The sequence below is a fragment of the Syngnathoides biaculeatus genome, chromosome 11 (genome assembly GCF_019802595.1).
Source record: "Syngnathoides biaculeatus isolate LvHL_M chromosome 11, ASM1980259v1, whole genome shotgun sequence".
Lineage (NCBI taxonomy): Eukaryota > Metazoa > Chordata > Actinopteri > Syngnathiformes > Syngnathidae > Syngnathoides > Syngnathoides biaculeatus.
The window spans coordinates 950,669-975,154 of record NC_084650.1 but is presented as its reverse complement, the minus strand read 5'-3'; the positions used below and the strand labels follow the sequence as shown (position 1 = coordinate 975,154).

Genomic DNA, 24,486 nt, shown 5'->3' with positions numbered 1-24,486 from the left:
TCCTACTTGGAGAGGGCACTTCAACTTTTTCCAACTGCGGATCGTAGTCTCACATTTGGTGGTGCTTATTTTTATCCCAACTGTTTCACACTGGTCTACAAAGTGCTCCGGTGAGATCTGAAGATCACAGCTTTTTCAAGCCAAAAGAACCCCATCATCTGCAAAAAGCAGAGATGCAATACTAAGGCCACAAAACCGGACCCCCTCTTTGTCGAGAAATTCTGTCCATAAAAGTTATTACCATAATTGGTAACAAAAGGCAGCCTAGGTAAAATCCAACGCTCTCCAGAAATGAAACTCGCTTATTGCCAGCAATGCAAATCAGGTTCTGACATTGGCTGTGCGGAGACCGAAAAGCCCATATCAGGGGGTTTTGGTACCCCATACTCATCAGGGGACACAGTCAAATGCCTTCCCTAAGTCTACAAAACAGGTGAAGAGTAGTTGGAAGAACTCCCATGCACCTTTGAGGACTTGTCTCATGGCCATGATAAAAAACAAAACAGAACACATTGCTCCTCCTAAATCCAAGAATCCACTCCTTGACAGACTCTCCTCTCCAGCACTATTGGATGAAACTTACCAGGCAGGCTGAGAAGAGTGATCCAGTCACCCTCCGTAAAAAGGGAGACGACCATCCCAGTCTGCCAATCCAGATGCACTGTCTCCAGTGTCCAAACAATGTTACAGAAGTATGCCAACCAGGACAGCCCCACAACATACAAAGCCTTAAGGAACTTCTGGTGAATCTCATTCAACGCTGGGGCCTTGCTTTAGCTTTTTAGCCACCTCTGTGACCTCAACTTCAGAAATAGGAGAGCCCACTTCAGACGCTCTTGTCTGTACTTCTTCATTGGAAGGCGTATCAGTGGATTTGAGGAAGTCTTTGAAGTATTCTCCCCACCGACTCACAACGTCCCAAGTCGAGGTCTGCAGTGCCCCAACCCCACTATACACAATGTTGTTTGTGCACTGCTTCCTCCTCCTGAGATGCTGGAATGTGACCAAAATTTCCTCAAAGCTACCTGGAAGTTCTTCTATATGGCCTCACGGAACTCCTCCCATGTTTTTGACTCAGCGACCACCAAAGCTCCATTCCGCTTTGCCAACAGTTAACCTGGTGAGACTCATTTTCAATTTATCATTCCTTACCACTGGTATCCACCAACGGGTTTGAGGATGTCCTTCATCGCAAGTGCTGACCACCTGATGGCCACAGCTCTGGTTGGCCACCTCAGCTATGGAGCAGCGGAACATTGTCCTCTCTGACTTAATGTTCACTGCCTCCCCACACGTGGCTGAGGTTCCCCCGGAGGTGGGAGTTGAAACTCTTTCTGAGAGGCAATTCTGCCATATGTTCTCAGCAGACCCTTGCAGCTGAGACTGGCCTCTCCCGAACCCCACCATCTGAGAAATCACACCACCAGATGGTGAACAGTTGACAGCTCCGCCTCTGTCTTCACTTGAGTGTCCAAGACCTAGCTCCAAGTCCGATGACACGACCAGAAAGTCAATCATTGAACTGCGACCTAAAGTGTCCTGGTGCCAAGTGCATATATGGACACCCTTATGCTTGTACATGTTGTTCATTATGTTCCAGGGTTAGGAGAAGGTTTGACATTGTTAATGGTCGATTAGGTGACGTGGCAAAAACAGCTGGTGAGTTTGACAACAAAAGTACGTAATGTAACATTCTAAATATTTGTACTGTAATTGTGTTACATGGCTTGTTGGATCAGCATTCTCTTATTATGACTAAAAGTGGCATCCCAATCCATATATTGTGAAAGTCAGAATGTTTTCTTTGATCTTCCTTTTCTTTTGGCTTTTCCCGTTAGAGGTCGCCACAGCGTGTCATCTTTTTCCATCTAAGCCCATCTCGTGCCTCCTCCTCTCTAACACCCACTATCCTCATGTCCTGCCTCACAATATCCATCAACTCATTAATTTTTTCATACATTCATTGCACTTTTTGTTCAAACCTAACACATTGCATATGTCTAATTAAACCAGTGGTTTCCAAAGTCAACCTGGGCCCGGACCCCCAGTGAGTCGTTCAAAAAGCTCTCAGACCCTGAACCTCAACTTTCACCAAAAATGTAGTGCTGGACACAGCTATGCCATTCTGGTACAAAGAAATACTCAATTTTAGTGCCTCACATGCTCTTGCTTTTTATTTTTGCACAATAAATCAAAACGTGGTTCAACACTGGAAAGGGCAATTCTCACATCATGATTAGCTTCCAGACGATTTCGTTTTTTCATCTTCACATCTAATAGAGCTGAAAACCCCGCCTGGCACTTGTACGTAGTAACGAAGGGAACATAGTATTCCACGGCTGATTTGGTGAGTTTTGGGGACAATGACCAGTCTTCTCTTCTCGTTCACCTCTTCAATCATGTTCAAGTTGACACTTCAAAACGATACGTTCAGCGCAAACCACAATCAAAGTCAAGTCCACTCCCGCCTCGTGTGCCATGCGTCTTCTCTCTCCTTTCTCTCTCTCTCCGCTAAGCTACCGGCACAGTAGGGCTGGAGCGTGGCGCTGTCTGAATCCCTCATCTGGGCTGGGCTAAAAATAGGATAGATAGGATGCCAGACAGAAGAAAAAACATTTTTTTGTTCTTTTCTTCAGAAAAACATTTTATTATTACTCTGTCTCAGACATCGTGTCCCACTTGGGAACCACTGAGCCTATTAAATTGTTTTTTATAGAGATGAAATGCAAGAGACAGTCACTAATAATGCATTCTACAAACCCAATTCCAATGAACTTGTGACATTTTATTAAATAAAAACAGAATAGGGTGTACAATGATTTGGAAATCATGTTCAACCCATATTTAACTGAATACACTACAAAGACAAGATATTTAAAGAAAGACTCTCCCCAAATTTCATATGTACAATAACCCCTCCAATGTGAAGTCATATTATTATTACATATATTTTGAACATTAATTGAAAAAAAAATTGAAATTGAAAATAAAAATTTTTTGAAATCCAAGCAAAATCTGGATGAGTGCCAGCTTTCACAGCCAAACAAGGAAGAAACATCCTTGACCCCGCCCCTGACGTCACCGGTGCTTAGCATTACAGACCATTCGTTCTAGCTAAACCAAGATGCTGATGTGTTGTGCAACAAAACTGAGAAAACGAACCCAAATTTCTCCTTCTTTAACCTCACATGGGGTTAACCTGACAGGATAAAGCTGTGGCTGTCACAGTTGAGGCTCGTTCACCAGCAGGGGAACTTTTCACGCATCTTATTATTACTGGGTTGTAGCTGCTTAGTTCTGGCCTCTCGTGCTGGTACTGTATAAGCAACAACATATTTTATGAGGCTGCAGTGTGGACTTCCGTGTGCAGAGTTTGCATGTTCTCCCCCTGTCTGCATGTGTGTAAACTCGCCTCCTGCTCGTTGACAGCTAGGATAGGCTCCAACATTCCTGCGACTATTGTGCAGCTAAGAAAATGGATAGATGGATGTATATGTGAAAGCACACAACACTTCCCGGTTACTATTTACGACGATGTGCACACGCAAACCCCCTACCACCCAATCCCGCCATCCCCACCGCCGGTCGAATGCAAGAAGCTGAGTGCTTGAAAAGTATAACTTGGGGAAGGAAAAAAAAAGTCTGGCCACGCCTGCTGTATATTCTGTACATCGAAACCAACTCTGAGAAAAGCATCAAATCTCCGCGGTCCATAAAATGGGACTGTTATTGTTCGTCGTCAACACCACACTCCTCCCAACACATCGACTTCCGCCTGTGTGCATTATGGCTCAAACGCTTGAATGTTGTACATTGTCATTTAAGTTTTGTTTGCTCAATGGCAGGAGTAGTAATAGCACGGAGCATCAACTCGCTTTTATACTCGCTTTGTTGGCTTTGAGCACAGAACACTTCCTGGTTACTATTTATGGTGATCCGCGCTTGCAACCCCCCGCCGCCAGTCGTACGCGAGAGGCTGACTGCTTGAAAAGTACAATTTGGGGGGTAAAAAAGTCTGGTCACACTTGCTGTATAATCTCTACATCGAAATGAACGCCTCAGAAAAGCATCAAATCTCCACGGTCCATATAATGGGACTGTTATTGTTCGTCGTATGTGCCATGCCCCGTCTCCAACAGTCAAGTGCTGGCTGTGTGTATTCTGGCTCAAGTGCACAGGCTTGAACATTTTACATCATGGTATTTTTGTTTGTAATTGTTTTTCACAAAAATCGGCCACAAAATGCCAGATAGTGAACGTTCTCTGTTCGGTGAAACGAGCAATGGGGGGTCGGAACAGGAAGCATTGCAAGCGTGGCAAACGGTGGTTGGCTGTCAGTTTTCCAGCCAGGCTCATTGGAATGTCTGAGCGAGAGAGGAATTTCGATAATACTTTCCCAATTTAAGAGATGTTTCTTGGATAAATCTGTGGATAACTCTGGAATTAAAAGAAACACTGAACCCTCATCTACTAACTTTTATTGTGTGCTCCCATTCCTATTAGTTTCAACAAAGTCTTCCTTTAATGTTCAAACTGAGAAGCTATTCTTTTTTAGCAAATAATCATTTACTTATAATTTTATGGCTGCAACACATTCCCAAAAAGCTGGGGCAGGGTCATGTTTACCACTGTGTTACATCACCTTTTCTTTCAACACCATTTAATAAACGTTTGGGAAATGAGGACACTAATTGTTGAAGCTTTCTATTTGGAATTCGTTCCCATTCTTGGTTGATGTACAGCTTCAGCTGTTCAACTGTCCAGGGTCTTCGTTGTAGTATTTTATGCTTTTATGCCATAATGTGCCATGGTGGTGCAACAGTAGAGCGTTGGCCTCACAGTTCTGAGAGGCGGGGTTAAAATCTTGGCCTTGCCTGTGTGGAGTTTGCTTGTTCTCCCTGTGCCTTTGTGGGTTTTCTCCAGGGATTCCGGTTACCTCCTACATTCAAAAAACATGCATTAATTGAAGACTCTAAATTGCCCCTAAGTGTTATTGTGAGTGTGACTGTTGTCTGTCTCTATGTACCCTGGAATTGGCTGGCAACCAGTTTAGGGTGTATCCTGTCTCCTGCCTGATGACAGCTGGGGTTGGCTCCAGCACTCCTGCGGCATTCATGTGGATAAGTGGCCCAGAAAATGGATGGAAGGATAATGCACCACAAATTTTCAATAGAAGACAGGTCCAGACTGCAGTCAGGCCAGTCTAGTACTCGCACTCTTTTACTACGAAACCATGCTGTTACAACACATACAGAAAGTGGCTTGGTATTGTCTTGCTGAAATAAGCAGGGGTGTTCATGAAAAAGACATTGCCTGGATGGCATCATATATTTCTCCAAAACCTGTATGTGGCTTTCAGCATTAATGGTACCATCACAGATGTGTAAATTACCCATGCCATTGGCACTAAAAGAGCCCCATACCATCATGTTCAACTATTTTCTCACACACTTGTTCATAAAGGCTTGTATCTTACCCCATCTTTGCTTGTGAATGACTGAGCAATTCAGGGAAGCTCCTTTTATTCCCAATCGTAGCACACACCTGTTCCCAATTCGCTTGTTCACCTGTAGGATGTTACAAACAGGTGTTTGATGAGCATTCCTCAACTTTTTCTATCTTTTTTTGCCACCAGTCGCAGCTTTTTTGTAACATGTTGCAGCCATAAAATTCCAAGTTAATGATCATTTGCAAAAAACAATAAAGTTTATCAGTTTGAACATTAAAGGAAGACTTAGTTAAAACTAATAGGAATGGGAGCACACAATAAAAGTTAGTAGATGAGGGTTCAGTGTTTCTTTTAATTCCAGTATCTTAGCTTTTCAGTATAGTCAATTAAAGCTTGAACATGATTTGCAAATCTTTGTATTCTGTTTTTATTTATGTTTAACACAAGTTCCCAACTTCATTAGAATTGGGTTTGTAGTAGCCCTCAATAATCTCTTTTCATTGTAAAAACAAATTAATAAATAATAAAAAAGCCCACTTCACATTTTCATATTCTTTGTGGTTTGTTTTGCTTCCTCTCCCATTCCCATTTTGGTCTCAACTAATCTCGCACAAGATTAACACCACCTTCAAAGAAGAAAATAGGGTGGAATTGAATTAGCGGATCACTTTTAATTATTTAATATGACACGTTAGATTTGTTGAGGTTCTATTTCTTGGCATCTCTAAAATGGCCAGGCTCACTGAAGCTAATGTAGTTTGTCATATTTACATATTGAAACATAGTGCTTGTTTGATTATTTTGGGATCTAAGAAGATTTAAAATTGTAATTACATTTTTCATTCTTGCAGGATAGGGTTATTAGTATTTGGAGACACAGCAAAAATTAAGACCTTTCTGTCTGGTCACTTACTGAAATAAAGCTAGGTGGATTCAAAATGAAAAACCAATGGCTATCTACTCTGTTATACTTTTATTGATTATCACCCCAATGATCTAAATAAAGACACTTAAATTGGGAATACATACACTTTTATTGTGGTGGAGGGTTAAAATTCACACCTGAAAGGACAATGAAGAAAATGACCATCAATACAACAAGGATGAAAAGTGAAGACAATTGTTTTGTACTGTACATTAGTTAGTTGACTTTTCACTAAACAGGGGTCACCAATAAAAGTTCTACATTCATGTGAGGTGATGATTTTGAAGTTTGCTCATATTCTCTAAACCTTTTGTGATTGTCCTTGATGTCAGAAGGTATTGTCATGAGAATTTATTTGGAATAGCATAGAAAAAGATAAGTTTGATAAGTTGTTTGAGCTTGACTAATTTCCAGTAAAATGAGCATTAAAACTGCCCATGTGTATTCTGTGCACGTCTACAGTACAAAACAACACACAAATTTTATAGTTGCTAGGATTGTGTGGTTTGCCGATGGCTTTATTAAACACCCCATAAATCTTTCCTGTAATTAGTTTTGTATTAATTAAAGTGTGTTCCATTTCTTACAAATCTTAATAAATTCCCATGAGAACAATTGTCATAAGCCTTCATCATCAATGAACATTTTATTAAAAGCATCTTTTAACTATTTTAATAGTAGTTTACCATTGACAGTTGTTTTCAACCAAACATTTAAGAGGTGTTAAAAAACAAAAATCAACCACACTTAAATACATTTGAATGACATCTTGTTATTGATCCATTCCACCCAGTCAGCAGAAAGTATTTTTACACAATAAACCAAATGCTCATGAGAGATTTTTTTATACAGTACAAATGTGATCATTCCAAGTAAAGCAGTCATTCCCAAAGTGGGGTCCACGGACCCCCAGGGGCTGAAAACCGTCATTCCAGGGGGTCCGTGACGTGAAGACGAAAAAAACGAAATCGTCTGGAAGCTAATCATGATGTGACAATTGCCCTTTCCAGTGTTGAACTGCGTTTTGATTTATTGTGCAAAAATAAAAAGCAAGAGCATGTGAGCCACTAAAATTGAATATTTCTTTGTACCAGAATGACATAGCTGTGTCCAGCACTACATTATTGGCGAAAGTTGAGGTTGGGGGTCCGGGAGCTTTTTGAATGACTCACTGGGGGTCTGGGCCCAGGTTGACTTTGGGAACCACTGAAGTAAAGACTCAATTGTGAAATCTGATTACTCGTAACATTAGCTATTCTTTTCAGTGTGAACATCTCCATATTAACATAAAAGCAAGGGGGTGTGAAGATCTGCATAATCACTGATTTCACTGGTTTAATGTTGAGGCCCTGTAGCTCAGTGGTTAGAGCACTGGTTTGGTAAACCAGGGGTTGTGGGTTCGTATCCCACTGGGGCCTCCACTCCCTGAGAAGGGTTGCGTCAGGAAGGGCATCCGGTGTAAAAATTGTGCCAAATATATATGTGCGTTCATCTGAGATGACACGCTGTGGCGACCCTGAAAGGGACAAGCCGAAAGAAAGAAGAAGAATGTTGAGTCCCCCAAACCCTGAACATTTTTTTTTTAATTAAATGACAGTGGTAATACCTCACAGTGTAAAACAGTGTAAAAGGTTTTGAAAGTATTTATCTTGGTCACAGATTTCTATATCACAAAAACCTTGCGTTTGAAAACCTGTGTGTGTGTGTCTGTAGACTTATTTTATTAAATCCACTGTATGTAAACAGTGAACTATGATTTATGATCTTTTTGTGTTGCACATAGAAGTTAGCTATAGATGAGACAAAGTAATTATATTTACATGGAAAAAAAACAATAACCATTATTGTTAGCTGCAGCCCAATTAGAACTAGAAGGGATTTTTTTTCTTCTTCTTCTCCGTCTAGCTATGTGAAGTCCTTGGAGACAGCCTCTATGAAGTTGGGGGCAGACATCAGGATGGTGAAGGTGCAAATGATTGAAAAGAGCGAGAAGGCCACCAGGCACAGACGGTCCACCACTGCTGCCGCAAACTTCCACTCACTGCTAATGGCCTCAGCTTCATCCTGGTCCCGGAAGCGCTGTGCAATGTAGGTCAACTCCTCCAAGATGCGCTGAATCTCTGGTGGCGGCATCCTGACTCCCACACCTACACCCATTCCCAAAACATTAGGGGGCTCAGGCTCATCTCCGGGGGAGCAGTGAGTGCGGCCACCTAGAGCTATGCCAGAGTCGCTGGAAGGCGGGCAGTGTGGACTCTCCACTGGTTGGTAACTGCCAAAATAGAGGCTCATGGAACCATTGGAGGTGCCGGAGGTGCATGGTGGGCAGGATGTTTGGGAAAATGGAATTGCAAGACTTGGAATGGCGCCCATCTCAATAGAATTGGTACTGGAGTGGTGCTGGTTAGTATGGCGGTGCTTGTAGCCAGGACGCCTGCGCTCATCGCCAGGTTGCTTCATACGTAGAAACCAAGCACACCAGTTCAACAGGACCACCCGGACCTGAAAACACGATGGGAATTCATAAATTGTTTACATTTTCTATGGAGATTTTTTTTTCCCATCCCATTCATTTTGTGTAGACAACAGCACTCCATCACCCATAGGTTGTTTAAATAATAAGAGTGGTAAACGTGTTGAAAAAGTAACAATTTAATTTTCAGTGAGCTACATCTGACTGATTACCTACAAAAATTTGAACTTGACAGCCCACTTAAGCTTTTCTTCTCCTGTTACATTAAAGAAACAAAGCAGACATATATTTGCATTACAAAACTGTAATCCATCCATCCATCCATCCATTTTCTTTCGCCGGTTATCCTCACAAGTGTCGCGGGGAGTGTTGGAACCTATCCCAGCTGTCAACAGGCAGGAGGCGAGGTACAACCTGACCTGGTTGCCAGCCAATCACAGGGCCCATCAAGAAGCACAGCCACACTCACAATCACACGTAGAGACAATTTAGAGTGTCCAATTAATGTCGCATGTTTTTGGAATGTGGGAGGAAACGTGAGTACCCGGAGAAAATCTACACAGGCACGGGGAGAACATGCAAACTCTACACAGGTGGGTCCAGGATTGAACCCAGGACCTCAGAACTGTGAGGCCAAAGCTGTTCAGCTGGCCCACCGTGCCGCCGCTGTCTTATTGATTTTGTTTTCTTAATTTAATTACCTTTGTAAATCTCTCCATTGAGTTTGATTTTTTTTCAATATAAATATTGTTTCTATTGTTTCTTTTTGAATATAAATATTGTTTGTTTCTGAATCTTGATATTTTAAAGACTTCTGTATCTTTCAAATGTTGCTATTTTTTTAAAGTGAATATTTATTGGTTAATATTATTTGCCAGATAAATTGTTTGTTTGTTCAGATCTATTAAATCATGCAATTTCAGTAATTAGAAGCTTACTAGAAGTTCTGTGGGAACTGTTGCTAATGTTTTTTAAGCACTTTCTGTAAAGGTTGTATATAAGCTTTGCATGTTGATCCCCAGATTTCTACAAGGCGCTATATGTATGTTTAGTGTAAATTTTACTTTATGTAATACTGTACCAAGATGCCAATTTTCCTTATGTTTGATTGTCACTTCTGGGTAGGATATTGTTTATCGGTGATTCTTAAAAAAACGGTTTCTGTTACCCATTGAATTCCTACAAACCTGAGTCCAATGAAGTTAGTACATTGTGTTAAACAAAAAAACAGAATACCCAAACACGGCAGCCGCATGTTCTTGTTCCTGTTCTCGATTAGCCTGATCACCTGTGGGATGTTCTAAACAGGTGTTTAATGACCATTCCTCAACTTTCTCAGTCATTTTTGCCACCTGTCGGAGCTTTTTTCCAACAAGTTGCAGTGAAGAAATTTAAAGTTAATGATTATTTGCTAAAAAATAAAACATGTTATCAATTTAAAGATTAAATATTTTGGTTTTGTAGTGTATTCAATTAAATATACGTTGAGTATGATTTGCAAATCACTGTATTCTGTTTTTGTTTCAAGTACCACTGACACCCAAATATACATTTTAAAATAGATATTGTTATGAAAACTACATATATTATTCACTTCAATGTCTATATGAAAAAAAAAATAGCGGAGAGTGTGTCATTCATGCGCGAAGTTGCAGAAGTCTCATTCGACATCACAGTGGCAGCCATATTGCCTGTAACGTCATTTGCAGATATCACACTGGGACAATTGCCATTGAGAAGACGCTGTGCCACCTACTATGAGAGATGAACAAGAGAGATTTTCAGATTTTTCTGACACCCCTTGTGAGACTGAAGCTCTTTTTTGAAGAACAGGGTTAACATCTCAGAATCGAGTGAAGTGACCACGCCCATATTACCATCAGAAAAATTAGTACCCCCCAACTATTATTTTTTTCAATAGCTCTATACACAACTACCTGTCACTTAGAACCCATAAAGCTCACGCGTGCAATCAATTTTTCACAATGAACCGGATGTTTTGGAAACGTGTGAAGAGTGTATCCATCCAGGAGTGTTCAAGCAAAATCCTGCAATACAACGAGTCGGGATTTTGGCTAACACGATTAAAAAAACAGCAAATTTTTCACTGGTACAATAGGTATAAACCAATATAAACACAACCCCGCTACTGCAAAAACATCCATTCCTGGTTCTTCCAAAACACAAAATCCTCGAGAGTCTTTCCCCGGTGAGAGATGAAAAAAAAGAAATACGGCAACATTCTGACTTGCTGTGAAAAAACGTATGGGTCCATTTTGGATGATTATTTTTGGTTAAAAACATACCAAATTTCAGGTTTTAGTGGCACTTTAACGCAATGTACAAACTTCGTTGCATTTGGGTTTGTAGAAAGGCAAATTCAATGGGTAACAGAAACTAGTTTTTTAGGAATCATGGATTAACGATATCTTACCTGTTCAGTTTAAACATTAAATAGCTTTTTTCCCGGTGTGTATTCAGTTTGAATATGAATTGCAAATCATTGTATTCTGTTCTTAATGTTTTACACAACATCCCAACTTCATTGGAATTTGGTTGGCATTTTAAAAGGCTTTTGCATCATTCTTCTAAGATAACATTTCTCTTGATTTAAAAAAAAAAAAAAGACTTCCATCACTTACCCACTTGGGCATCTTGCCTCCCTGAGGGTCATGATGGTGAAACTGTAGGACGATGACAGTCACCACCACGGACATTCCTACTATCATCATTGTGCTGGCAAAGTACTGGGCTGGAAGGCACCCAACAACAATGATTAGCCTCCAAGTGCTTTATTTGGGTACTTTTATTTAATCATTTACATTAAGTGGCAGCACAGTGAGCTTGTGGTTAGAATAATTGACTGACATTTCTGAGGTTCAGAGTTTGAATCTGGGCTGTGATTTTTCAGTGTGGCGTATTTTTGTATTTATTTTTTTCCTTCCTGTGATTTTGTGGGTTTACCTTCCGTAATAGACCCTAAACATGTACAGTGTGTTAGGTTAATTGAAAACCCTGCACTGTGCTTCGGTCAAAAGATTAGGAACTTGTAGTAAGTAACTGATGGAGGGTTAGTGGTCCCTTCTCACAAGAATGTGAATTATAAAAATACTAATAATAATTTAATGATAAAAGATGAATAGTCTATTTCAGGTCATATTATTGAAAATTAACAGCCACATTCAGTCCGAATGAGTCAGTTTAATTAAGAGGACAGTTGAGCTTGGCCTCCAGTCATTTAAAATACATAAATACTGTACCTTTTTGGTTGGGTAGCCATTTAAGTATATACAGTGGGGACTAAAAGTATTCATACCCCATTGGAGTTTCCATTTTTGTAATTATTACACCTCATTGAGCCGTCACCTTATTGTACTAGAGGGGTCTCAATGATGTCAGGAGCTAAATTGTCTGGGATTTCACACCCCTGATAGGGTCACCCACAGTAAAAAGGCCCTAGGTGAGGGATCACACAAAGCACAGCTCCATAAACCCCTATGACGAATACAAAAGATGGATCTGAGTTTCCATTACCCGAACGTGAATCACTGGGCTCTGCTCTGGAGCCAGCCCTGGAGGTGGGGCTCGAAGTCAGGCCTCTGGTGGCCCCGGCCTGAACTCATGGGGCTCGGCCAGACACAGCTTGAAAGGGAAACAAGGGACCCTCATCCCATGGGCTCACCAACTGTGGGTGGGGCCATAAGGGTCGTTCTAATGGGGGACTTCAATGCTCACATGGGCAATGACAGTGAGACCTGGAAGGGCATGATTTGGAAGAACCCCCCCCCCTCCATCAGAATAGAACCCGAGCATAAAGGTGTCCAGACATGTACTTGGCACCAGGACACCCCTAGGTTGCACTTTGATGATCAACTTTGTGGTTCTCTCATTAGACCTAAGATGACATCTCTTGGTTACTTGGGTGAAGAGCGGGGCAGATCTCTCAACTGATCCCCACTTAGTGGTGAGTTGGCCATGATGATGGGAGAAGATGTGGCAGACCCAAACTTATTTACATTTAAAATGCTTTTCTACCTACGAAAGTTTCATGTTTCAAAACGACTTCCGGAACGGATTAATTTCGTAAGCAGAGATACCGCTGTATGACACAGCTATAAGTCTTCAGAGCCTTTACGCAGTACTTACTGTAGTAGAAGGATCCTTTTGAGCTAACAGAGCCATAAAGTCTTTTTGGGAATGATGAAACAATTTTTTCTCATCTCGATTTGGGGATCCTGTGCCATTCTTCCTTACAGACACTCCAGTTCTTTCAGGTCTAAGGTCTAATGGTGAATGTAAGTGGACAGTCATTTTCAAATCCATCCAGATTTTCCCAATTGGTTTTAAGACAGGGCTCTGAATAGGCCATTCTGGAACAGTCACGAAGTCATTCTGAAGCCATTCCTTCATTATTTTAGCTATGTGGTAAGGGTCAGTCGCTTGTTTGAAGGTGAACCTTTGCCCTAGTCTGAGGTCCTGAGCACTTCAAGGAAGTTTTCAACCAGGATATCTCTGTACTTGGCTGCAATGATCTTACCTTCGATTGAAACCAATCATCCTGTCCCTGCAGCTGATCAACACCCCAACAGCATGATGCTGCCATCACCATGGGGCTGTGCCAATTAGAAATTAACCCAAACGTCCAAATGGAGCTTATAACTAAATTATGCTCATGTTTGTTCTTGTTGAATGCAGTTACATTCACTGTCGAAGACTAATCTGTAATTATTAGGAATCTCTGAAACGTTTCATCAGTCGAAAAACAGTACACTGTAACTTCCCCCAAAATGTACAGATAATGCTCTTTCTGGTATTGGATTTTGTTTGATTCTGCAGGTCAACCTGATGTTGTGGCCAATGATTGCTCCTGAATGACTCAGTTGGGTGGGCATCTAAGAGAGGACTTGCTCAGTTCAATTCCTAGTCTTTTTTAAATATATCTGGGCTGTGTGTATTAAACTTGGAACCAATACAACTACTACTCCATACAGTCGCTATTATTATTCTAAATCTGTTGTAGTTTCTTCCAGACAAACCTCAATAAATAAGTTATGGTCTCTTTGCTCTTCTTTTCACCATCAATCCCTCCCTCCCTCTATCCATCCATCCATCCATCCATCCATCCATCCATCCTCTGTACATCTTATCCTCACCAGGGTCCCAGGTATGTCAGAGCCAATACTAGTTGACTTTTGGTAAGAGGCAGTGTACACCCTAAACTGGTCACCTGTCAATTTGGGCACATGCAGTATTAACAAAAACATGTTGAATGTTTGTTTTTCGAATATGGGAGAAAACTCCAGTACCCACGGAGGCACAGGGAGAACATGCAAATACTACTCAGGAAGCCCAAGGCCCAGGTTTGAACCCACAACCTCAGAACTGTGAGGCAGATGAGCTAATGACTGTCGTGCCCCTTTCACATTCCTCCCTCCCCATTTAAAAATTTCTTGTACAATATTATTAATGTGCTGAGCTTTCATCTGTGCCACCTAATTGTACCAAAAGAACCCATTTGGGGGGCTGCGGGAATGATGCACGGATACCCTCATGCTGAATTACCTTTGACAATCATTCTTCTCCAGGTAATCATATCGAGTGGTCAAGCAGTTGCAAGCAATGAATAAGATGTATCATATTGGTTAAAACATTTTCAGGGACAATAAAGTTGATGCCATGACATAGTTATTGTGGGTGTGTTGATGCACAGAATCAGTGTGACAGACACTGCAATGATGGGCAGCAGTGTGTGCATTCACATAAATAGCCCAAAAACACAATTCCACTTTTGGATGTACTGTATCGCGCTCTCTTCCTACGGCTGATTCTGTGTAGAAATATGACACATGGAGGCAAACATAAATAGAACCCACCGATAAGGGGAACCGAGTCAGAGGTGGCTGGCATGATCTCAGCCACCAGAAGCATGAAGACCGTTAGCGAAAGCAGCACAGTGATTCCTTAAAAAGAATTAAAAAAAAAACACCACCAACAACAACAAGGGAGAGCATTACAAAAATGATTAGTGTGAGTGGGATCATTGGTGTGTGAAATCAATTCCAGTGACTACTTATGAATCTGATCAGTTGGTGTCTCAGAACCACATTAATTTGTCAAGTGGAAAGCTCAAGGAATCTTACCATTCCTGAAATCTGTCAAACTCATGTTAACTGGTGACTGCTCATCCACACGTGGCTATTCATCAAAAGCCAAGGGGCTGATAGAACTCCTCACAGAAATTCAATTATTCCAAGTGGTTTTACATGCATGTATTCATGACTCGCTACATGATTCATGAGAATGTTTGCATACACATATGAACACTCGGTATTGCATGCTACATGGTAAAATGTGGCTGGGAAAAATGGAGTCCCCCCCCCCACTCTCCAATAAAAGGTGAAGAAATGAGACCCACATTGTAAAGATATTAGAGTTATTTAAACTCAAAGGTAATTTCACTGTTCTAAAAGGTGCTACACTGATTAAGTTTCATATAGCTTTGAGTCCATTTTTGAGCTTTTTGTGCTCCAGCTGAAGTGCCAGCTTTTGTTTACTTTTCTTTTTTGTCCTCATTACTGTATGCTTGACCTTAAATTTGTTTGAGCCCATTCCTTCTTTTTATATGTTACAAATATGTAAAATAGGTTTCTGGAACTAAATTTGAAAAGTTTATCAAAATCATTTTAGAAACAATACACTGCAATTGACTGACATTTATTAATCTTTGATACAAAAATAATAGTGAAGAGTTTTGTTATAACACAATACCAAATACAATCTGTATAATACAAATATAATTATGATTATTAAATCAAGGATTTGACTTGACAATATTGGTTCCTGTTTTTATACATTGAAGTATGTGGAAACAGTTGGCGTAGGTGCATTTTGACCTCTGGTGGGTCCTGGAATGGCCGATATGAGTAGCCACCTCGAGTAGCATTCTATGGAAGGCGCCACTCAACCACAACCAGCACCATTACCGGTGCAACACCATTGTCCTCTCTCCTTGTAAATATAGACAAAATTACCACAGATACACTCCTAAATCTTGTAGAAAGTTTTCCCTTAAAAGTTAAGGTTATATCTACAAAAGTGTGGTCACATCTAAAATTCTTAGTTGTTCACATCGGTGCATCCTCTCACCAAGAGAGATCTTTTCTCCTGAGTCGGCTGGCAGGAGGAAGACCAACAGAGCCAAGCCAGAAATCAGCACACAGGGGATGAGCAAATTGAGGCCGTAATAAAGCGTTCTGCGGCGCATGGTGACTGTGAAGGTCACGTCAGGGTAGGGCTCCTTGCAACAGTCATAGTACAGCTCATTGCGCTTTACTGGTACACCTGAGGGAGACAGGGAGATGTAATCACAAAAAAATGTGACAACAATCATCCCATCTGTTATATTGAGATGCGATGCGAAGGTAGAGGTGGTGAAGGCTAAACCAGAGGCATATGATGACATGTACACCAGGTTGGACATGAAAGAAAAAGAAAAAGATCTCTACAGGTTGGCCAGACAGAGGGATAGAGATGGGAAGGATGTGCAGCAGGTAAGGGTGATTAAGGATAGAGATGGAAATGTGTTGACTGGTGCCAGTAGTGTGCTAAATAGATGGAAACAATACTTTGAGAAATTGATGAATGAAGAAAATAAGAGAGAAGAAAGAGTAGAAGAAGGAAGTGGCAAGGATTAGTAAGGGGGAAATGACAAAGGCACTAAAGAGGATGAAAACTGGAGAGGCAGTTGATCCTGGTCACATACCGGTGGAGGTATGGAAGCAATTTGGAGAGGTGGCTGTGGAGTTTTTGATCAACTTATTCAATAAAATACTAGCAGGTGAGAAGATGCCTGAAGAATGGGGGAAAAGTGTGTTAGTTTCCATTTTTAAGAACAAGGGAATAGAGGAATAAAGTTGATGAGCCACACAATAAAGTTATGGGAAAGAGTAGTGGAGGCTAGACTCAGGACAGAAGTATATGCGAGGAACAGTATTGTTTCATGCCTAGAAAGAGTACCACAGATGCATTATTTGGCTTGAGGATACTAGTGGAAAAGTGCAGAGAAGGTCAGAAGGAGTTACATTGTGTCTTTGTGGATCTAGAAAAGGCCTATGACAGAATACTAAGAGAGGAACTGCGGTACTGCATGTGTAAGTCTGATGTGTGGAAGAAATATGTCAGAATAGTACAGGACAAGTATGAGGGCAGCACAATAGTGGTGAGGTGTGCTGAGTGACAGAAGAATTTAAGGTGGAGGTGTGACTGCATCAGGGATCAGCTCTGAGCCCCTTCCTGTGGGTGAGGCCGGCCATGATGTACAGATTGAAGAGACAATAGTAAACAGAGTTGGAGGTGGAAGAAATGTAGATGTTGAGGTTCTCGCTAGGAGTGAACAGGTTGGATAGGATTAGAAATGAGCTCATTAGAGGGACAGCCAAAGTTGGATGTTTTGGAGACAAGATTCGAGAGAGCAGACTTTGATGGTTTGGACATGTCCAGAGGCGGGAGATTGAGTATATTGGTAGAAGGGTTCTGAGGATGGTGCTGCCAGGTAAAAGAGCGAGAGGCAGACCAAAGAGAAGGTTGATGGATGTTGTGAGGGAAGACATGAGGGCAGCTGGTGTTAGAGAGTAAGATGTGGGAGATAGGAGGATGACATGCCGTGGCGACCCCAAACAGAAAAAGCAAAAAAGAAAAGAAGAATCATCCCATGTGTCTGTATAAACAGACATATGGATGCAAAAAGGATGAATGAAGAGATGGGTCACGCAATTTTGTTTTTTAACATAATTTTTCATGGTTCATAGGGACCTGAACTTCCTGCGAAAGGGGAAAAAAGCAAAGTAGGAGGAAATTTTGTGTATTTGGGTTCTAGAATGATTATTTATAATTTACATATTTGAGACTAAGATTACAACAATACACATATTTACTTAGATCTTCAATTCTAAAATTTTTTGGCAATCTTTCCTGCAACACTCGCCTGATCGTGGTCGGGAGATGCAGGGGAGACGCCTTGGTGGTGGGAACCATAATGGTATGAAGCACCGGTTTGCTGCTCAGAAGGCTTTATTAGATACTTTAAGCACTCAGATTGAATGTGTCCTCTCTTAAAAACTACTCCTCCCTGGTCGCTGTTGCTAAACTTTCAGTGTACACACTCACAAATGCTTCCGCTGCTTTTTTATCCCTTCTCAGGCTCACTGCTCTACAGTTCTGTCTCAATCACACAGACACAATAATCAATGTTGCCTTCTGAGAGAGGCGAATAGGCTGAAATTGGTGGCGGAGGAGAAACTCATAGAGACTAAGTTCACTCACCTGCAGCATTGCCACACATGATGATCGTCAAGACGGTCCTGGAAGAGGAAAGTATGCAAAGGGATCCTTTTCCAAAGAAGGCCTGTTTCATCCATGTTAAGAACTTGCTCAGGGAGGTTCCTCACTCCCCATTGAGGTTAGGAAAATCTTCCTCCATGTAACGACGAACAGCACCATACAGGGGCATGCTCCTGAGGCCATTTCTTTTTTTAAATTTTTCAAACCAGCCTTTGTTGGCCAAACAAGGCTTGGTTTTGTATTTAGTAGTCATTGCATGAATCGTAAATCAGGAATGAAGTGAAGCATATTGTAAGTTATTGTAGTAGTATTATTAATTTGGTGACATGTCAGTATGCTTTCTCATACAACATGCCTGTCTATGTGTTCCAAAACTGACAATGGGTATGTTTACACTTCATGTCAATTCCAATTGTTTTGACCCATGTGGCATTCATTCATCCATTTCCCTTTCCACTTATTCTCACTATGCTTCCGAGTGAGCTGAAGCCTGTCCAAGCTATTTTCTAGGGAGAGGTGGGGTACACCCTGAATTGGTTTCTAGCCAATCATAGGGCAGATATAAACAAACAAGCATTCACACTCAAATTCACACCTACGGACAATTGAGTGTTCAATTAACCTTCCGTGCATGCTTTTGGGATGTGGGAAGAAACCTTTCTACATGTGATGTCACGGACCAATTCCGTCTGTCGTTGAGGTCACATTTGATTTTTTAATGTGAACGATGACATAAAAGGTCGCATTAAAAAAAAAAAAAAAACAATGGGACATCATGCCCTGCAGTGAGGACATAATCTCATACACCCAATTGTCATTTGGGTTACTAAATTACTGGCATGATATTAGTATTTAGTATTCAATGAATGGGTTAAGAAATTGAGTGGTAGACTCATTTGAATAAATATGCAAAGATGTGTTGAGTTTTTATGTGTCGTGTTTTCATGTCCTTCTCTCTGTGTTTATCGATAGAGATTTTCAATTAATAGACCATAACAGGGGTCACCAACGCAGTACCCAACCACATGGTTGCCGACAAGAACCACTTAAAACGGCCACAAGGCATGTTCTTAAGATGGCACAGGTCACAAATAGTTATTATTATTATTATGTGTGCTTTAAATTTTGAATCCAAGTTGCTTACATTAATTACATTTTAAAAATAATGAATAATATAAGTATGTATGTATATGTATTTATACATTTGTAAAGAATAAGGAGTTTTGTTATTTTGGAAGTTTGGTATCTAGGGGTCATGTAGTCCTCCATGTGATCTGTGCTCACAAAGTAGCCCTCAGCCTCAAAAAGGTTGGTGACCCCTGCACTATATATCACAATATAAACTGGTGTAAACTGAAAAGGAATGAAATTCGCAAGTCAATATAGCCATACCCCATCAACCTCAGTATCTTCACAACAGGAAATTTCAAGTGCTGGACTGAGGGTCACTTGAAACCCATTCCAATGCTCTGGTTTCCTTCCATAGCCCACATGCATGCAATTTAGACTAATGGGCGACGGTGTTAGTTTGAATGTAATATACTGTCTCTTGGCCCTGTTCTCTATTCCTTTCGAAAAATACAAATCTACTTACCGACAAGATCCCACTCGCCATTGGGTATGTATGTGGAAGTGTCCACATCCAGCATCTGGAGGTCCAGTAGCCATCCATTGTGCGTCCAGGAGCCAAACTTCAAATCACACTTCTGCACATCGAAGGGGAACCAACGTACATCAATGTAGCAGGTGCTCTTCAAAATGCCAGGGGGGATGTACTGGCAGTAACCCGATGCATTCACCAGAACGTTGGTATGGAAGGTAGCATCAAAGCGGTCGTCCGCACTAGAAAGAGGGGAACAACTTTTTCGGTACCATGCAAGGCCCATGGATAAATCCAAATAAGTAGTAAGTTTGTTATTTTTCTTAGGTAGAGGTAAACCAGTGGTTCTCAAAGCTCTTACACCAAATACCATCTAAAACAAAGGTAGCTCCCCAAGTACCATTATAATAACCAACATACGGTAATATAGTAACCCAATCTATTCACAAGAAATAAAAAAACTTGGGTCTAAAAAAATGCTCTTTAAATTATAACTCATTAGCACTACGTTTAAGGCAATCAACTTTTAAAAAGGACAAAAAAATATTAAATTTAAAAAAATGTGGCATGGTGTCGCAGCTGTCGAGTGTCTGCCTCATAGTTCTGAGGTGTGGGGTTCAAATCCTGGCATGTGTGGAGTTTGCATGGTCTCCCAAAGCCTGCACAAATTTTCTCTGAGCACTCCGGTTTCCTCCCGCGAGGCCCCGTAGCTCAGTGGTTAGAGGACTGGTTTGGTAAACCAGGGATTGTGGGTTCGTATCCCACTGGGGCCTCCACTCCCTGAGAAGGGTTGCGTCAGGAAGGGCATCCGGTGTAAAAATTATGCCAAACATATATGTGCGTTCATCTGAAATGACACGCTGTGGCGACGCTGAAAGAAACCAACTCCGGTTTCCTCCCATATCCAAAAAAACACCCATTCATTGGAGACTTTAAATTGCCCTTAGGTGTGATTCTGAGTGTGCATGGTTGCTTCTTTCTGTGTGACCTCTAATTGGCTGGCAACCTCTGCTTCCTGCCCATAGATAGCTGGGATAGGCTCCTACATTCCTGCAACCGTTGTGAGGATAAGCAGCTCAGATAATGGATGGATATATTTGGGCAGTGATTTTTTTTGTGCGTGTATCACTAAAGGGAACCTGTGTATACAACCACACTTTTAAAATCACTGAGGTAGAATATGATGAACATACCCCAAATCTATTTTTTCACATTTGGTTTGCCAAAATGAGAAACTCCAAAAAGTTTTACATATTATAGCATAGTACAAGAACACATTAGAACACACACAAAAGAAAAAAAATATGATATCCTGGGTGCTTTGTGCATACTCAGGAGCACAGGTTTGGTATAAAGTACTGGATAAACTGGTTTTGGGCCACTATGGTATGACAGTGGTAATAAAAATGGGTCCAGATTTTAAATCAAGAATATATTTCTTTCATCTCATTCTGAGGTGCTTATCCTCACGAGGGTCACGGGAGTGCTGGACCCAATCCCAGCTGTCATCGGGCAGGAAGGAGAGAACTCTCTGAACTGGTTACCAGCCAATCGCAGGGCACATGGAGACAGACAACAATCACACTCACAATCACACCTATATAGAGTCTCCAATTATGCATGTTTTGGGAATGTGGGAGGAAACCGGAGTGCCCGGAGAAAACCTATACAGGCAGGTGGAGAACATGCAAACTCCACAGAGGCCTGCCTGGGATTTGAACCCCTGTCCTCAGAACTGTGAGGCCAAAGCTGCACTTATTATTATTATTATTTTTTTATTACTATTTATTTATTTATCTGAATTAAGAACCAAGATTATGCATTTTTTAATTTTGATAGCCTTGTCATCATATTTGTTGAGAGCAAAAATTAATAACCTGGGACAAGAACTGAGGTACTATGTATAAAAAACCCGCAAGTTCAACAAATACAAGGATTAAAAAAAAATAGATCACATCATAACACAAAAATATGTTTAGATGGATAAAACATTTAGAAACCACACTCATGAAATAAATGACAGTGATATTTCTGTGCTTTCTCACATACATTCAAGTATACTTTCTTGCACAATGAACATGTTGTGTAACAACTGAAGTAAGGGACTGTATTTAACTCTATGAATATATGATGTCTTTTCCTTTATTGCCACGTTGTGTAATGGAAAAAAATAATTTTGAAGAGTGGACCACACAATGGCTAGATGCACAGCTGACCTCTTTCTCGTTGACAATCCACACCGTCAGCCGCTAATGCGAAGCGTATGAAGGCACATACAATAGAGCGACATGCATCCACAAACAGATCCCAAACTAGAGAGATAATGTCCATTTGTGTGGAGCTTCATTTAAAACCCCAACAAAGGACAAGACAGCTCATATCAGGGAGGAATATCTGGTTGGACCCTCTTTATTTGTTCCTGTCTCTAGCCAAAACGAGCGAAAAAAACGTGTTGTGGTTTATCATTCTTCTATGTTTGCCACTATCAGCTTATGGCTCCAGGTACCAGAAGGTAGGAGAAGTGGGGGAGGCAAAGGCATAGCCAAGTCATGAATTATTCCAGCATTTATTATTCAAAGACTTATTTAAAACAAAGGCAGACTCGGAATTGTGGTGTGTGAAGGAGAGCACATTTACAGTACAAATAACTAGATGTACAATGTATTAAACTTAAGAATAGCAGCTTTGAATTGATTTCGGTGGTAAATTTGATAGTAAAACAAGGTGTAAAATACAAATACATATGATTTAAAAATCATTTGTAATTTTGTTGTGAACTCAGAGGATAGTTTTTAAGATAGAAAGTTGAAACCCATTTGGCATGTACAGTATTTTACCGTTCTAGTATAACTCACAAATCCCACTTCCCTCCACACTGAAACTGTACCATCACAGAACACCTTTTCATTCACTGTTCCTGCAATCATCGGACAGTTTCACTTTTCAATCATACCACAAAACGTATATGACCAGTCGTAATGTCGCTCAATGTGTGCACAGGGAATCCTTGCGTATTCCTGGCTCAATGTTTGCAAATTTACCTATTCACAGATTTAAAGAAAAAACCTTCAGCTTTCACAGTTTTTCTGCTTTCGCCAAAGCAATATTGTTTTTGTTTTGGTGTCATCTGGTGACATCTTGGTGTCAAGGAAGTATGTTATGAGTGAGTCGTGTTGATGCAAACGTCAATGGTGTCTTTCCGCTATTTTCTGGCATTTGTAGGCAATTACAAACCTTTTTACTGGAGCCATCAATTACCCATGAAATATTGCTAGCCATGACAGGGGTTCAAGCTACATGTTTAAAATGTCTTTTAAAATAGACACACCAAAGAGAAAATTATTGTTAACAAGCCTGCCAAGAGGAGGAAAAAAAAAAAAAAAAAAAAAAAATCAACAAGTAGATGAAATAAGGCTCCAACATCATGAAAAATAGAATCTGTTTTTAAACTACGCGACTGTGTGGATGGATATGCTGAAGAGACATGAAAGTACGCACTTTGCAACTTTCACCTGGAAATCGAATAATTTAATTTTGACATAATGTACTGACGTTTTTTTTTTTGTTTTTTTTTTTATGAATCAACAAATGGCTAAATAATGTGCCTCTATGAATACTAAAATTAACTTTGATTTGTCTCTCTTAAGAGATGACTCAAACATAACAAGACCCCGTGACATGCTGACAAGTCCGCCACGGTCAAGCGAGCATGTTGGCTAATTAGGTCATGGGCTAAAGAACGTGCTAAAAAGTTACCTTTCCCTAAGTGTCTCTGTTGTGTGGATCTACAAGCTGCGCATGGATCAAGGCTGCGGCGTCTTGCTTGTCAATGTCAGTCCAGCAGTCTGCCGTTCCATGAGCCTGCTAGCGGCTATTTGCTGCTAAGATACTAGTAGCAGGCCAATTTGCTGTGGAGCTATCCAACTCTCCTTTAGCCCACTAAGTGCGCCATGTATGGATGACCACAACAAAGACATTGTAACTCAAATAACACAAAACACGTAAGATGAATTTTTAAAATTGTAGGCATAGCTTGAGGACGAACTGCAATACATACAGTAATGTTAGAAATGGGCCGTAATTGTGGCAAATAGTTATTAGTGAAAAGATACTTGGTACATCTATAGTGCGAGAGTACCGACCCACACTCGAAAGTATACGCTCCAGCCTGTATGCATCAATGGGCTAGTTTTTAGCTCTGTCACAAACAATCAGGACAACTAAGAAGAGAAACAATTGAATGTTCTATCTCACCAATCCACTACTAACTTATTCTCAGTCTTAGCACATATTTTCAGCACAGACCTTCAAACGCCCATCCATCAATTTTCCATTGCACTTTTCCTCACTATGGCCGTGGGCATGCTAAAACCTATCACAGCTATCTTCAGAAGGTAAGGTACACCCTGTACTGTTTGTACATATGAACAAAAAACAATTTGCATTCAGATTCTCACCTACGGGCAAGTTAGAATTTCCACTTGACCTGACATGCGTGATTTTGGAATGTGGGAAAAAATCAGAGGACCTGGAGAAAACCCAGACAGGCACAAGGAGAACGGGCAAACGCCACACATGCGAGTCCAGATTTGAACCTAGGAGCTCAGGACTGCATGTTCTCCACCTGCCTGCGTGGTTTTTTTTCCGGGCACTCCGGTTTCCTCCCATATCCCAAAAACATGCAACATTAATTGGAGACT

General features: G+C 40.8%; 1 protein-coding gene across 8 annotated transcripts in view; it reads right to left on the bottom strand.

Annotated features, from left to right (window-relative positions):
• Positions 1–6,493: 6,493 nt before the first annotated feature.
• LOC133508389 (neuronal acetylcholine receptor subunit alpha-7-like) overlaps positions 6,494–24,486 on the bottom strand; it is a 56,727-nt gene continuing 38,734 nt past the window's right edge. For 3 of the 8 annotated variants that reach the window (XM_061834347.1, XM_061834352.1, XM_061834346.1), the window contains 6 exons: positions 19,781–20,028; positions 16,610–16,696; positions 15,994–16,188; positions 14,721–14,807; positions 11,490–11,599; positions 6,494–8,876 (listed from right to left, as the gene is read on the bottom strand). In XM_061834347.1, the coding sequence (XP_061690331.1) occupies positions 8,280–8,876; positions 11,490–11,599; positions 14,721–14,807; positions 15,994–16,188; positions 16,610–16,696; positions 19,781–20,028 (1,324 nt within the window). In that variant the 3' untranslated portion in view covers positions 6,494–8,279. The remainder of the gene's footprint in view (positions 8,877–11,489; positions 11,600–14,720; positions 14,808–15,993; positions 16,189–16,609; positions 16,697–19,780; positions 20,029–24,486) is intronic. The other 5 variants (XM_061834351.1, XM_061834350.1, XM_061834349.1 and 2 more) reach the window with 5 other exon arrangements.